We start from the raw sequence: 17,058 nt of genomic DNA on the forward strand, positions 1-17,058 counted from the left end.
GGCTGTATCGAGGGGCCTACGCTTGCTGCTCATTTGGGATACGAGGCAAGCAGCGCACCTCGGAAGCTAAATAATAAGTCTGCATGACAATATGTAAAAGTACACCCATGTTCGTAGTCGCATTTAATTTAGGGAAGTGCTGGTGAGTGTGGCAGGTAGCTTTCCGTTCGAAAACAGCAACGTACCGATGTCGATACTGCTCTGTGTCCTCGCTTCTCGTTTTTTGTGTGTGCGCTGTAGGAAATGAGGAACGGTTTATTTCAAATCCGTATGGTCTAAACTGAACTGCAGAAGTAGTTTCCTTCATCCTGACGGCTTAATTAGCTTCATGTCAATCGCTCAAGCCCGCCAGCATCAGACGCATGAACTACGCGACTGTGACATACAGGCTTAACCTCGGCTGAACGCGATCGGCATCGGCTCAAACTGTGTGTGCGGATGGCGAGAGCTGAAGTTCGTGCAGCCTACGTCTACAGGGAACACAACTTTTCACGCCATGCACCAGCTCATGATCGTCGATTCCTCGACGCTCGCGTCACTGTCATCTGCATAATCCGGGCATGCTCTGCATGCAACGCTCCTGACGTCATGCACAATGTGGCTTGCAACTGAGGAGGAGGCAAGGTAGGGTGTTCGAGGCAATTAATTAAATTCATTTGTGAAAAAGATTTGTGCAACTCTCAAACCTGCTATTTTGAGGACATGACGAAAGTGTTCAGAGGAACGTACCCAGCAAATTTCATTGGCATCCGTTGACATCGAAAAATTGCCGGAGTTGCCCTTTAAATGTAGCGACCCTCTCATACGTCTCCAGCAAGCTTTCCGGGTGTTTATTTAAAAGCTGCACCATCCCCAGATGAACCAGTCTACTTTCTGAAAAAAAGGAATCAAGGCAATTATTGGACGTTAATATGAACAACAGTGTTAGGGAAAAGATATTGCCTATGTGCTCAGATTGAATTGGGGAGACCAGAAAGTCTTTACCAATGTAATCTCCGTGGCTTGTCTGGCGATCTTCTTCAACCTGCCAGCAGGTGAAATGAAGTAGAAACATATAGTCTAATCGAATGGTATTTGCTATTCACATCGTATTGGACTTCCAAATTCACTTTTTAAAAATATGAAATAGCTGTTTCCACTCGAATCTAACACATAACAGCACTTTTGAAGTGTCGAAGGTGAGGGGCAATGCAAGTGAGGACTGTTATTCGGAATGATTGTGCTGCTCGAGAGTCGTGGCTGTTGCGCAGGGGCGCACCAGTTCATGAGAGAATTGACGCACGGGTGCTAATTGGTTCTCCGGAACAAGTTCCTAGCTGTCATTCAATATAAACACCCCGTTTTGGGGCAGTCTGTAAATCTAACTTGGTTCTGGCAAGGAAAACATTTTTTTGACAGTCTCACCATATCTGCAACCCATTAAAACTGGATGCCCACACTTATCTTCAACGAGCACAGCAGATCTACAAATAACTCTACGTCTATGTGAGATGAGCCGTGCCTTTAATTGCTTAAATATTGTCCTTATGATAGCGCACCGGATAAATGAAAGCAGCCGTATTTAATACAGACACTGTTTAGTTGAGTGGACTTATATTTGGGAACTGCATTACATTTAAGTATGAAATATGAGATAAGCGTAACATGTTTTCTCAGAAATCAGACTCGAGAATAATTGCTTTCATTTACACCCGTAGAAAAAAAGCCGAAGGACGCATCCACCTTCTTTTTTTTAAAAATTTATTCAACAAATTCTGGCGTTTTACGTCTGGTGATAAGATTATGAGGCACCCTGTTCAGTTCTCACTACCTGGGGTTCTTTAACGTGCTCCTAAACAGAAGTACACGAGTGTTTTTCCATTTCGTTCCCATCAAATTCCGCGACTTGGTTTGAACCCGTGAGCTCGAGTTTAGCAGTGCAACGCCATATCGACTATGTAGCCACTAATTAGCCTACCGCGCCGCTTTTTTTTTTTTTTTTTTTTTTTGTTAGCATAGTCTGGGCAAAAGATTTCACACGACTTACCTACGGGCCAACGATTAGCATGTACAATGGCTACCTAAAGCTGTTTTCGGCGCCCGACGTGCGACCGCAATAAAAGAACCCGTACAATTACTCTGCATTTTGTTACGCAAGGAAACGGAAACATGAATGAAGTGTTGCACTGCAGTTCTTTTTCTCTTTCTATAAGAATACTTCCCGTAAATCTGAGTACAGGGTGCCTGATGGGGCACATATGTCTTATTTGTTTGAAGTGGCAAGCAGGAAGTTTACATATGTTTCTACATCTCCGTTTCGCAAGACCTACTGTTGGAAGACTATAGTAAAAGCTCGTTAATTCGAACCGCAAGGGGAAGCCGCTTCACTTCGAATTATCGTAAGTTCGAACTAATGAAAGTGAAGGAGAACAACAGTACACGGCGATTTGGAAGTAGTAGGGCATGCCAGAAATTTAATGCTTTAAAAAGTCCGTGATCGTAGCCTGCCTTTTTTCCTCGAAGGCGACAGCTAGCACTTCTTGCTCTAACGAACGAATGTGGCGGAAGGCCTCCTCTTCGCCTTCTTTAACACTGAAGAAGAGACGGGCAGCATTCAATCCAGCCATGACCTCCGCAACGGAGGCCCTCACTGGCACGTCGTCTTTCTCCTCCTCCTCATCACTGGCAGCGACAGGTTCAGCGCTTCTGACCTGAGAAATTATGTCCCCATCTGTCAGCGCACCACACACCACTGCACTCTCGTCCACGTCGACATAGTCAGCAAAGGAGATGTCGTCCAAAACGTCCGCCATGGGAGCGGTGACACTGTCTTCGTGCGCAGGTGGCTGGTTTCCTCCTTGTAGAGCTTGTGCGCTGAAGCTAAAGTGGCGATAGAAATTTGCTATCGTAACTGCAGTTACTTGCTCCCAAACATGCACACGCATGTGTAGCGCACTTAGGAGCGTCACCTGATAATTATTGCACAAAATAATTTGCTCCAACAGATGGCGGCGGTAAAATGATTTAAAATTTTGAATGATACCTTGGTCCATGGGCTGCAGCACCGCTGTAGTGTTAGGTGGAAGGAAGGCTAGCTCAATGGCCTTCGTCTCAATGTCGACCTTATGAGCCCAATAGTTGTCAACGAGCAGGAGGACTTTCCGTCCACAATGCTCAAACTTTCTGTCCATCTTCGCTAGCCACTGTCCGAACAGTTCCCCCATCATCTATGCCTTTGTGTTGGCCACGTAGTCCACCGGGAGGGACGGGATCTGGGCAGTCAACCTAGAACGGAGAGGAGGCAGCCGCTGCTGCCTTCTGGCCGACCCCGCGCCGGTTAGATTTTTTCCCGATTTTGCTTTCTCTCGCTGTTCTCTTTGTTCTGGAGGCGACGCAGCCTTGTGTGTATGCAGTAGGTGCGCTTCTCTGGCCGTGTGCCAGGCGCCACGCCGCCGGCACGGTGGCGCGTAGTTCGAATTATCCGTGGCGGAACCTTCTCGCATTTGAATTAATGGGCTTTTTTATACACGGACTTCTGTGGAGCTTGGCTGGACCAAATCGTACAGTTTGAATTATCCATAAATTCGAATCATTGAAGTTCTAATTAACGAGCTTTCACTGTATGTGCGCAAAATTGTACACCAGAGATATGTGCTGCTTGAAGAACAAGAAAAATATTTGTCCTCCAAAGGGAACCGTGCAATAACATAGTAGAATGAAAGCCGACACTGCGGCTGCAATTCACGTGCAATCACTGAGCGGCATTTAAAAAAGAAAAAAAGAAAGAAGACAAAGAAAGGCATCTATTCCTAAGGCATAAATATGTGTCATATGCAATTACAAACAATGTTTGGGCGGTCTGAAGGCATCTACCAGCTCTCAAAGTAGTACGAATGACCCATCCGATACGAATCGCCTGCAGTTTCCAATGGTGTGACCTTGTTGAGGCCCAATTTATCGCGGGCATACCAGTGCCTTGAGACGCATGGCGCGTTTCGGTTTGGCCACCTGGACAAGCTCAATCGTTGCATTTAATAGCAATTGTGCGTGTTCGCGGCGTCTTCTGCACTTCGAAGAGTACAGATTGCGCTGGAACTTACCCCAATAAGATTTACATAGCGTAATATACAAAGCCACAAGAACGTCTGAATCCACAAGCATAAAGATCAGACAAATCCATGTACTTCCCATCATTCCCATGGTAGTACAACGACTGCAACGCCAGAATTCCCTCTAGTAATTATTGTAGGAAACCTGTGGCCTCGAAGCTGTCTCGGCTGTCTACGCAGACTGTCTCCGATGCTGGCCAGAATTGGGACACACATTTTGTGACTTTGGACCGCCACACGCTTTCGCGCAATTGCAAATGCATTGTATGGGCTTCTGCACGCTACCCTTCACCTTCTTTTTAAAGTGCTAACGTCGCAATGCATCTGCCAAGGACCAGAAAAAAAGTATTAGTCAATAAAATTTGTAGCTCCACTTCACGTTTCGTCATCTTGATGAAAACGCAAAATTGCATTTTGCAAAACTTGCCGCTTTCCGACATAAATTTTAAAGCACGTGGCCTCTCGACAGCCAATCAGAGAGTCAACATGGCGGATAATGGTTGCCGTGCAGCCGCCATGTGTCTCAAGCCAAGTTGTATGGTGTTGAGCATAAAACTCGTGGCGTAGGGAATATAATGGGCGAGAAAAGCGGCAACCACAAAGGCGCCGCCATGTTGCTACGCCTCATTTTTGTAGTGCTAGGAATATTCAAAATATTATGAAAAAATAAGCGTTTACATGTAGCACGTACGCCCGGACAACGTTCAGTGTTCATTCTGTATATATTTCAGAACGATCGGATAGCTGTTTATAAAATTTTAATGTAAGATCTACAGTGTCACTGCCTTTGCAGGCGCCTGAACTATAGATGTTGCCACCATATGTACGGTACGACACATGTACGGTGCATGTACGGTACGACACATGCTTTTAACTTTTCCGCACTCCTTACGGCCATTCGCTTGTAGAACAATCTGCCTGATCGCATTGCTTCCGAGTCAGATAAAAAAAAATTTCGTCATCTCCTATGTGAGCATTTTTCATAATAGCACTTACAAATCACTTTATCTTGTTTCTTACACTTGGCAATGTGCTTCGAACTTCTTGTGATGTTTTTATTTTTATTGATGCATTGCTATCTCGCTCTTATGAATTGCTATTTTATGCTACGTCACATTTTCACTTGTATGCCCTGTATATATTATTGCTTTCTTGCGTCTTTTTCCCGAAATATCCTTTCAAGAATTGTACTCCCTGATCTGTTCATTTTTCGTGTATTTTACTTTCTAATATTAGTGCCTTACCTTAAGTTTTACTCATGTTAGTTTGTTAAGTGTACCTTTGTGACCTTTCATTACTTCAGTTTTTCCTTTTTCATGCTTTGATCTTGTTAGTAATGCTGATGAGCCCTGCATTGAAGTGTATCTTTTGTATTAGACTTCAGAAGGCTGCTGACTGTTTTTTTTTTTTTTTTTGGCCTTGATTTTGTAACCTCCCTTACACAATGCCCCCATAGGGCCTGTAAGGTATTTTAAATAAATAAATAAATAAATAAATAAATAAATAAACACTGAGGGAGGCTCGGGATCGCTTTGGTTGCGCAACTCGTCCACAGTGGAGGAATATCCTCCGCCGTGGTCTCGTCTGAATCGCATTTTGTCATCTGCGCCTTCGTGCCTGAACAGGGTAGCAACATGTCGGCACCCTTGCGGTTGCCGATTTCAATACATGGGTTATATTAGAGTCTGGTTATATTAACTCTTATGCCATGGGGTCATGCTTCAGGAAGCCCTGGGGTTTAACTACCATGCCGAAGCGATAAACACTGGCGCGGTAAACGTAAGTAAGAGACGATTTGAGGATTGGGGGCGCATAAGTAGGGAGTGACGTGGAACAAAAACATGTAACTGCAGAATGGGACAATTATATACAGAAAAAGGTAGAAATTAGAAACACTTTACATTGAAACAACATAAACACTACAGTTTCAAAGGGGACTACACTGCTAACGATCATCATCATCTGCTCCATGCAGTTCGAGAAATATTTTGCGTTGTGCTTGGTTTGGCTCCTGTGCGGACACGATTCTGCAATGTGGCAGCATATCCCATCAACTGAGTGCAGGCCTGTCGTGAACCTTTTCGAAAAATGTGCACGTAGTAGAAGTGAGGGTATTTTTGTTGTTGCAATAATCGCTATAGTGATAGTACACTGGTACGACGTCGTGAGAACTGAATAGTGGGCGTGGATGTTGTTCCTTCGTCAGAGAGCGCATTCTAAGAGGAACGCAATCGAAAACAATTAATGCATTACAAGGATTTCTTAACCTGCCCTCACAACCATTCAGGCATCGAATTTGTATCTTACGCCAACAAATATCTCCGCCAAACGGGAGATATTTACGTCCGAGCGCCATTATTCAAGTAGCGCTGCACCGTGTCGTCTGCTACCTAGAGCTTGCATGATGCCTGCACTTACGACGTAGTGAGTGCAGGAAAACCGTGAAATAATGCTGAACTTGCCCTACACAAAGTCAAATCGAAGAGCGCTCCAGGCGGTGCGCTGCGCTGGGATATCGAGGACAAACATGCTACACTCCCTGAACTAGTGCAGAAGGTGCAGCCAAATCGAAGAGGCCACCTATTTCGATTCCATTTTCCAAAATACTCGGTGCCCTTCCAGCCTGTGAAGAAGGATGACCAGCGAAGCTGTGTGTGTGGGCCCCTAATGGCGAATTGCACCTCCGCTGCGGGGCCTGGCATTACAGTATTTTCAGGATTGGCCCACATATGGAGAGTGCTTAACGCCTGCTTTACCTCCGCAATGGGTTGGCCCGGTATTGCACTATCTTCGGGATCGGATGAGGAGTTTTGTGTCTACACACAGACGCGATCCTGTGGGAACTAGCTCATAACAGCTTCGCTGTAATATTGTTTTTCTTTATTTATTTTATTATTATTATTATTTTAATCTACACTGGCTACACAAGTGCAGTATGGTGTCTTGAGGAGCAGGTGTGCCGACTGAGAGTAGTTCACCACTCCTCTGCATTATGATACAAAAATGGCACTGCTGTCAGTAGAACGGTGCTCCTGAACGCATCATCGTCCGTATGCAGGGAAGAGCATGATGTCAACAGTACGGGTGTTTGAGGATATCACTGCCGCTGATTTCAGCTTTAATCTACACAGCAAATACCATTATGAGAAGTGAAAGCAGAGCTGTATGGGAAATTTTGCTATTGTTAAAAAACATGAAGTGCTGCAATTATTTTTCTAGCTTCTCTTCAAAATGCTCTGCAAAAACCTCGCACTGCAGTTTTAGCTGTTTTGAACAAGTGTGGAGTTATCTTGAAGTTTTAGGCTGTGAACAAGTGCAAGTTCTTTTGTAGACTTGATGCATTGAAGTGTTGTTTGCATCAAATAAATTGTGATGTTCAACGACCAGAAGCACTTAACACAAGGGCTGTGAGAGACACCGTAGTGGGGGACTCTGCATTACTTTTAGGCCACCTGAGGATCTTTATCGGGGGCCTAAACCTAAGTACACAAGAGTTTTTCATTCTGACCCAATCAGAATGCTGCCGCCAATGCAGGTAAACAAACCTACGACCTCATCATCAGCAACACGATGATAACTGCTGAGCGGAATTCTTACCTGCCACGATGGCAGGTAAGAATTCCGTTTGGAGCTAGGGTGTCACACTTTGTGCTGAATTTACAGCTCCCGCGTAATCAAATCTTATTGTCGTTCGCCTCTCCAAAAGCTTTGTGAAAAATCTTTACAACCGGTTACGCCATAGCTGACAACATTTTGTCTATTTCAGCAACAGTTGAACTTTCCTCTCCTGCAGAGTTATGGGGTGCATTCGTCAATTCCTTGCACATAAATTCACACGCTTCCAATCAGACTTTATTGAGAGTGATGTTACAAACTAATTTGCACAAAAAAAAAAAATGCGGCAGCTGTGGAACCTTTCGCTGCCAGATCCAGTGGCCGAGCATGGTGCAACACGTGCGGGGTGACAAGCTCCGCAAGCCTGACACAGAAGTCTTGATATAGCAATTTGCGCAGGGTTCATTCGTAGCTTGTTGCTGTGATATCTCCAAGTGTGATCATAGTCCCAAATAATGCTTGCTCTTCTTTTCTCGGGCATCATATTATTGTGTCTTTGATAAACCTCTCTTAGTCTGCCACATAGATGAAGTTGCGCTTGAGGAACTGTTCCTAGAAGAGTCCTTCACCCACAGCGATGTCTGCTGCTGTTTGTGTCGGCACTGAGAACAATGCTGCTTTAGGCTCCCCTGACTTACAGTTAAGAGACATAAACAAACAGAACTCGTCTTTGTACCATGCATTTCTAAACACAGTTGCTTCTTTTGCATTAAACTGGTGTATATACTTCAAGCTCAATGTTGCAGAAGATTTTGTTATTTATGTGTGAAACATACTTGGAATTTGTAATTGTGTCTTATGCGCGCATTTAATTTGACACTCTAAAATGAGAGGCATAGCAGGTGTTTGCCTGTCTTGGTGCTCCCGCCGCGAAAAAGGTATTCCCCGTCGGACTGTTTCTTGGAAATGGCCCTGTAGTTTACACATTCCCATTTCCCCAACCAGTCCACGCGCTGCTCTTTAACATGCAGTGCTATGAGTAAAAAGAGACAGAGTACGCACAGCGCAAGTGCCACGAGCAGCGAGAGAGAGTGCACAAGCAGCGTGAGCACTGCAGGCAACAAACGATAGACCACACGCAGGGCAAGCGCCACAAGCAACAAAAGAGAGGGCATGTGCAGAGCAACGAGAGAGTACATGCAGCGGGGCTGAGCATCGAGAGCAATGAAAGGACCACGCTGCCGTAGAGACAGCATACGGTGGTACGGCGACGCAACTGCAAAATGAAGCTTTTTAACAATGGGGGCGCTTTTAACAGGTGTAGTAGTCTCGCTCGGCTGTGGTTGTGAGGTCTATATGTGACCAACCAGTGGTGATGAGTGCAAGTTCTAGGCTGGTACACCTGTGAGATACACCTCTCCTTTACTTGACAAACAAGGAACCACATCAAATGTACTTGCACAGGAAAGAAGCGCAGGAAAAACACTGCCAAGAACAAGTAAACAAGCGAAAGTGTAAAATAATCACCTCTAGTAGCATTTTTGAATTATCTTTAGAAGAATTATAGAGAAATACATATTTGCGGAACAATCAGAGTTCTTTTGGATTCCTCGTTTACTGCTCTACCAAGTGCGAAAACCGACTCGTATTGTTATTTGGGAAGTTGCATAAAGATGCGCGGCCGTCAGCCCCGTACAACCACGTAGACTGCAGGACACTGCGTTCCTATAGACATACTGTGCCCATGGTGGAAGGTTAGATAAACACCCACATAAGTACAGCAGAGAAGTGGCTACATCAGGCGACTCGACTGATTACTGTAGAAGCGTCATTCAAAACACACGGAATCATTCTCCTCTTCCGCTGGCATTTTCTCTACTTCCATTTTAAATGAACAGATGTTGATCCATAAATGTTTTCCCAAACAATGGTTACATTTGTTAATTTTGCTTTTCCTTCCTGTTTGACTGTTGCCTTGGCTCTCTTCCTTAGTAGATCGCTTAATTTTTCAACTCCTTGAGACTCTTGTTTTCAGTTGCCAATTTTGGATGAAAAGTGCTGTTCAATTAGGGGAAAACAAGACAAGGTAATGGGTGACATTCATATTGCCTATGGGTTTAATGGTTGTTGCAGGGTTTCATGATGGACGCTGTTTTGCATGATATTATTTTCCACTTTATCTAACCCATATCATGGGTACATGGTTCTGATGGTCTGCCAGCATCATTGCGAGCCAACGCTGGAGGAAATACTGAAGCAAAAGGAAAAGTTAAACACAACTGGCATTTTGTCCGGCCACATTTCATTCTACGAGCATACAGACCAGCTCACTACGAACTGAATCTCTTTCCTGGTCCCTGGATCAGTCTAAACAAAGAAAGTTGAACTAACAAAGCAACAGTGATGTGCGTGATTGTTGCAATAGATGGTGACAACTGAACACATCTCGAGTTAACTGCGCGGGCACCGAATCGATAACGAAATTGGGCTTCACACCCCAGGAGATGCCGATAACTACCGGCATCCAAAATAAGAGGAAAAGGCAGCAAAATTTTAACCGCGGAATAGCTGTCAAGTCTCAAGCTTGACTTGGCGGTGCTTTAGGAATGTGTGTGAGGAGTGGTGGCATGGGGGGAAAGAGGGGGGAGGGTATTCCGCTCAATTCTGGGGGGAGGGGAGCCCTGGGTACGTGCCTGACGCTAACCCTTTATTGACGAGTGTTGCCTACAGGCAACATACTAAAAAAATTTTTTTTTTCCTGTCGAGTTTCAGTACAGAGTCCTAAGTTTCTGGCTAAATGTCTTAGGCCAACACTGAATGACAGGCAGCAATCGTCATTTGTTGGTTTAAAGCAGGGACACTGGACGAGGAAGGAGTTTGGCACGCGACTCACTGTATTCTGAAAGCAAGGTCAGAGGAGACAGGCCAATGCAACATATCCAGCTGCAGTGGTGTCGCACATGTGATGTAAAGCAAATGAAATGTACATATGTGGTTCACATATGATGACAGCAGTCTCTACGAATTGAAAACGAAGCCTTAGGTGGCTTGGGGTGAAGCCTCCTTCCAGCTCCTGCCTGGGGTTTTTCTCCTATTGCTGAAAAAATTTCTGCAAATGTTTTTTCTTCTTTTTGTTCATTATGCTTATTCTTGATGTGTTTTGCATATTTAGATAGAAAATAAACATTCTTTTTCTAGACCTTTAAATGTCTTGTCAAAGGGTTAATGTGGACACTGACCTTACATTGAAATATTTGCATCATTGTGTTACACTTGCACGATCGCATCACATTTGCATGAAATTGTATTGCATTTGCATCATTTGGACAAAAATTTTCGTTAAAAGCATTACATTTGCATAACATTTGCTTTGTGTGTGTTAACACCAAAGAAATATTCGCTTATCGATTTCCACAGATGCGTAAGATCCACCAATATTTTTTCTGTAAATTGAGCTTCCCTCAATTTCTTTTATTAGCTGTCATGATCAGAAAATTGCTTTTAACCTTGTTTGATTAGGTTTATGCGAAATATGTAATGAAGAATGGTTTCTGGTGTATTGCATTCATGCAGACACGTGAAAAGAAAAACACATTTGAATGTTTGTGGCATGTGAAATTAGAAATTGTGATTATTTGTTAGCTTTCTCTGTGAGAAACATCGGTCAAAGTAAACGGCATGAAATTGTGCTCAAGCTGCATGTGCCTGCTGTCTTACCATGCACAGTAGCAAAAAAAAGGCAGGCTTGTTTCATATCTCAAGTTATTGGTGCAAATTTGTGGCATGTTTCTATTGAAAGTTATGTTATAGAATGGGGAGTCAAGCATCATATTTGGCTTCTGTAGGCTGTTTTTAGCTGCGATAAGTTACACACAATGAACATTGATGGTTATTGTCAAGCTTTTATGGTCATCTGCTAGGCCACCTACTACTCAGGACTCTTATCAATTTTCTCCCATGGCTTATTTTGCAATAAACAAAGTACATATGTTTGTTTCCAATGAGCCACTGAGATTTGGCTATTTACGGGGCTGCTGCTTCTTCTGTTTTACTGTTTTGTGTGTACTTGGCTTTTTTTTTCCCTTTTGCTTCAAATGGGTATTTGTTTTTTTGTACAAAAGTGGGCACATTTTTGTTACTGTCCATAGGTGGCAAATCCTCATTATTCTCTTGTTTTTTTCATTTACAGTCTTCAAAGATATGAGTGATGATGATGTTTATGATCACATTCTCCATGTAAGTACAATTAAAGTGCACTCTGATAAGCAGATCATTCCTTCTGAGCTGATTACGTAATTTTTAGTGTCAACACAGCTTAGTGCAGCAAGTGAGTGTTGCATTTTTAGCTTGCATTTCATGGCTGCCTTTGAGCTGAGGTTAATGTGCAGTTGCTCTTGCTGCAAAAGATGCATGTGTGCATTTGTATATGAAATCTATATACAAATGCATACGTCCCTACCATCTTGCTCAATTCAGTTGTCCTAAGTGGAAGAATTTTGCAGCACTTTTAGCCACGATTTGACCTGCAATTGAATTGTCTACTGGTGTAAATAAAATGTTGCAAGGTTTCTGCAAGGGTGATAAAACAACTTGGATTAAGTCAATGTGTGTCTTTACTGTCCCTTCAGCCCTTTGTCATTCCTTTTGTATTTTCAATATTTACTTCTCTTATTGTAGTTTGTTAAGCTGTGAATCATGCAGTGAATGCTGAAGTTTGTATGTGTACAGTGGCAGAGTGCTGAAACTTTGAACTGAATATTATCATTTTTTGACGATTAATTTTGCAAGTCTATTGCAAGCCTAGCTCACTGTGGCTGCTGGTTTTATTTCCTATTTCAAAATAGCAGCTGAAGGTTCTTTCAATTGATGCATTTCCAGTACTTGAGAAGAAACAGAAAAATCAGAGTAACAGAGAACAGGACAGGGAGGATGCTGGTCTTCAACTGATTTTAATCCCAGAAAATACACCAACATGACAATGGTAGAAGACAAAAGAACTATAAGTGTGGTGCATGCGTCAACCCACTCATCACAGATGTTATAAGAAGCCAACAAACGTCACAGATGTGTATCACGCAAGTTTCGATGCAGATAGTCGCACTGTTTCATTGTCACTGAGATAGAGGCAGTGCTAATACATTTATCAGTCTGTTTTTTGATGTTGTAGGCCTCAAGAATCAATTTGCATTTTTCTTCTTTGTACTTTCCCGTAACGGGTGTGCTATGGAACAAAGGGGTGCGCCCACATTGCTTACAGTGGTCTGCTAAACGGCCGAATCCCGCTAATGCTCGTACCTGCACACAATGTTTCCTCAATCTGTTGTTTATGCAGTGCCCAGTCTGGCCTATGTCGCAATTGCCACTTGACAGGGGGATGCTATAAACAATGCCAGTAGTTCACACAATGGAAGGGGTGGCATGCTTTTTTGAACAGACAAGCCCTTTGTGCTTTTTGTCATTCTCGGCACATACGACACATACACTCGGCACTCTGCACATACGACACTCGGCACATACGAGCCAGCTTGTCCAGTACAGAGAACAGCACAGGAACCCTCCATTTGGTGGCTGTCTTTTTGAGGCGGTGAGACAGGTAATGCAAATACGGCACTTCTAGCCATTTATCTGTCCAAATCCTGAGGCTTTTTTCTTTTGGTTCCCTGGAGTTCTTTTTTTTTTTTTTTTTGTTCTCTAGACTATAGCTTCTGAAGCACAGAAAATGCATCAGTTATCAGAAATTCAACTAGCCCAACTTTCTGCCAGACACTTCCATTATTTAGTGTTGTCAGATTGTTGTTAATGCCAGAAGAATCAGCCCTGCATCCCTGGTTATCTGTAGAAATGTATATCTTCATTTTCCCATGACATAGTACATGTTACACATCAACTATAGCATTTACTCATGGAACACTATTAATGGTGCCTACTCAGTACAACATATGAAGGATACAAAAAATACGATGGAAGTTTGTCAACTTCTTGTCTTTTGTGCCTTGCCTTTCCAAGTGTGGTGAATTGACTGACGTTGCAGCTCATTATGATTGCACCAGTGTGCACTTCCATAATACTTGTAGTACGGTTTCTTTTTCTTTGTGATATTTTAGGACATTGTTATAGGAAACTAGATGGGAATGAGTGAAATGTTTACCATATAGTAGGAAGCTTTTTATAAGGGTAGTCATACCATCCTCTTAGTATAGACAACAAAATTGCTTTGAACAATCATGAAACTTTATTAGCCTATCAGCAGAGGACCTAACTGCCCCAGGTGGGAGAATAGAGAGTGCAAATCAAAACCAACAGGGCTAGTTATGATGATAGGTGATGTGAATATCACCAGAAATCTGCCACGAACATTAGTGGTGTATTGGTAACTTACATGTGCAACTGGTATTTAAGGTAGGTGGTCATTGTAAGAGGCCATGTTAAAGATAGTCGTGCAGGCCACTGGTGTTTGGACTAGGGCCAAGGCCAGTGGCCACTCTAAAGAATGTCTGGTTTTGTCATTCACTATAGTATTGGGCTTCTTTGCCATAAGAATAAAATAATTAGTTGCAAGTGGGGCCATTGCTTATTATAGCAAAGGATGTACTAGCTATAATGAAGTTTTACTGGAGCAACGTGATGTTAAGGGCGTGCATTTTTCTTTATCTCTGCTGGAAATATGTGGCTATTGTTTACAATAACTGCCATTCTAAAAGCACACGTGTGAGAGAGAATTGTTGCAAAAAACACACTTCTGTGGCACCTGCAGTGCCATTCTGTTAGCCATGCTCAATAGCTTTGTGTGTGCCAAAGGTGCTGTGAAGTATGACTGGAATTTATATATTTATGCTGATATTTGTGCAAGTTAGAATGGTTCTTCTGTGCTGCTGTCGACATGACTTGAAGACTCCTAAGAAATATTCGTTTTCGCTTTGCTTCTCTCATTGCAGTCCTCTACACCAGAATTCAGTGGTTCACAGGGTGACAAAGCCTTCAGCTTTAATGAATTTAACCTCTCCTCAACTGACGTAAAAATGGAGCCTTGCTCCCGGGAGTCTCCATGCAGCTATCCGGACCCAGACACATTTCTTAATAATGTAAGTTTGTTTATTGTAGTACTGTTAAAAATTTGTCAAATGTGCTAAGGAATGAACCTTCTGTCTAGAATGATTTATAAGGAAAACTTACGTGGTAAGAAATCTGTGCTTGCTATGCAGGTCTATTTTGAGTGCTTTCTGCATGAATTAGTATATGCTGTGCTTGTATTATTATATTATAGTAGCAATAAGTCATAACTAGGACAGAAAGGTTCATCTAAATGGGAATGTTGGTAATTTCCTCCTACCCCACCCACATGAGCCATTTCAGTTGTATATGTTTTCATTAAACTTTTCATGGCAATTGGAAAAATGCTTGTTTATGTGGGTTTTGTTTAGTTTTTTTATGGAGAAGTTACGTTTAGAAGGCCATGCATGGGATATTTAGCTATATAAATGAGATTTTGAAAAATAAAAATTTCAAAGTGGAGATTAATTGCCAAAGGAACGCTAAACAGAAAAGCAGCTTGAGCTGTATTTGTAAAAATATCCTTCTACAACACCAAAAAAGCCGCCTTCACTGTGAGAAGAGACTTGGTAAGCCAAAAGCCATCAAAAATGAAAGATGGGTGGCGACGCCACTTTGAAGTTTCTACACCAGCCAGCCATGACTTATCAAGTCTGCACAAACCTGGCTAAGTTTCTGTCAACAAAGCTAGACTGCATTACATTCTAAAAGAGCCAAAGACTGAACTTAGCAAGTTTGGAGAACTTTTACTGCACTACGACAGCCAAAATACATGAAAATTCTGTTAAATTCATCACATCACAGTGATGTACCAACGCTGGTGTTCTGGCACGGCACTAAGAAATGTAATTTCTTACCTTCCTTTTCTCTTCAAATATTCAACCTATCACTGAGAAATGACGTAGTCTTTTGAAAGAATACTTTATTAGTTTAAACTGTTTCATTTTTGTCCAAATAAAACAATATGTGTGTGCCAGAAATAAAAGTTCCAAAAAGAATTTTAACCATACAAAATGTTTCCTGTTTTGTCATGGCGAGGTTCTGAAAAAAATAAAATTCTGCAATAATGTGCCATCTTGGGCCGATTAGTACATGTCTGAAAAAAATGAGTAGCAGCACAAGAATGGGACGTGCAGACTGAGTGGGATGAAGCGCTTCGTCTGGCTCAGTCTGCACAGCCCATTCTTTGCGCTGTTACTCATTTTTTTCAATACGATTCTAATTCAAACACTTTTGTGAGCTATAAAAGGATCAAGTCATCTCCTCATGGATAGCAGGTAAAAGTTCTGAATTGTGGTGAAGTCCAAGTACAGGTTGTAGTTTTTGAAGAAGACATTTGTTTTATACTTGGTTGTCCTAGGTGGTAGCACAGCTTGCAGTTGCAGCATTTGTCCATCCTGGCTGACCATGGCAGTCAGCAATGATGGCATGGCACTGGTTTTCGACATAACTTAGAAAAATTACTGCCAAATGGAAAGGGGAATAACAAAACGGAAATCTGTGGATCTCAAACACAGTGTATTTTCAGACTCTATGGTACATTAAAACGGGTCTCCGCTTATTAACCATGGGCGGCCGACGTTGTTTGGGCATGCCCCATCTTTCTCTTTCGTTTTATGTATGTGTTTGTGTGTGTTCTCTTATGTGATTGATTGTTCAAATCTTTTGCTCCTTCAGGTCCATGCATCTGATCCAATCTTAGCACCAGGCCCAACCTCAGTGCCTGACACACCTCCTGACACCCCACCTACGCAGAGTGGCTCTAGCACTCCTCCGCACCTACTGGATTGCCCAGGGTACTTTCTAGCTGTCTCAGCTGCTTCCATGGCATCAAAGCCAAGCTCAGCACAGTTTCCTGTGACATCACCAAATGTGGCACCTTCTGTGGTAACAGTATCGTCGCCTCCAAGGTCGGCAGGGGAAAGAGGTGAATGCTTTGAAGACATGGGTTGGTGTTTGCCTGTGGAGTGTAGTAAGACTATCTCCAGGCGAATAGCTTTCTTTGGCTGCCATGTTGCATGGTTGGATGCAAACTGGGTGTCTCGCTGTGGGGAGAGTGAGAATTGCTGGTGCCTCTGTCATGGCTGATGTCGTTCTTTAAGGAATGAGTGCCGTCATCACCCTCAGGGAAATCTAGAGTAGAAAAGGGTGAGTATAGAAGGAGAGGGCATTCGGTGCTTGCACCATCGTTGCTGCCACCGTCGAAGAAACCTGCTAGAGCAGGTAAGGGTGGTGATAGAGGAGCATGGCATTCAGTGCTTGCGTTGTCACTGCTGACATTGGGAAAGCCCGCCATAGTCAGAGAGGGCAGTGGCAGGAAAGGAGGATGGCAATCGCCACCTTAGCTGCCATTTGATGTTCTAGA

The 17,058-nt window shown here is 43.0% G+C and overlaps 1 protein-coding gene across 2 annotated transcripts in view; it reads left to right on the plus strand.

The window, feature by feature from the left end:
* The window catches only part of LOC142582022 (uncharacterized), a 119,466-nt gene that overhangs the window by 33,167 nt on the left and 69,241 nt on the right, over window positions 1–17,058 (plus strand). Inside the window, exons 1-4 of one of the 2 annotated variants that reach the window (XM_075691455.1) lie at window positions 6,083–6,193; window positions 11,833–11,879; window positions 14,579–14,725; window positions 16,371–16,620. In XM_075691455.1, coding sequence (XP_075547570.1) covers window positions 6,121–6,193; window positions 11,833–11,879; window positions 14,579–14,725; window positions 16,371–16,620 — 517 coding nt within the window. In that variant the 5' untranslated portion in view covers window positions 6,083–6,120. Of the gene's footprint in view, window positions 1–6,082; window positions 6,194–11,832; window positions 11,880–14,578; window positions 14,726–16,370; window positions 16,621–17,058 lie in introns of those variants that run through there. The other variant, XM_075691447.1, reaches the window with a different exon arrangement.

The sequence above is a fragment of the Dermacentor variabilis genome, chromosome 1 (genome assembly GCF_050947875.1).
Source record: "Dermacentor variabilis isolate Ectoservices chromosome 1, ASM5094787v1, whole genome shotgun sequence".
Lineage (NCBI taxonomy): Eukaryota > Metazoa > Arthropoda > Arachnida > Ixodida > Ixodidae > Dermacentor > Dermacentor variabilis.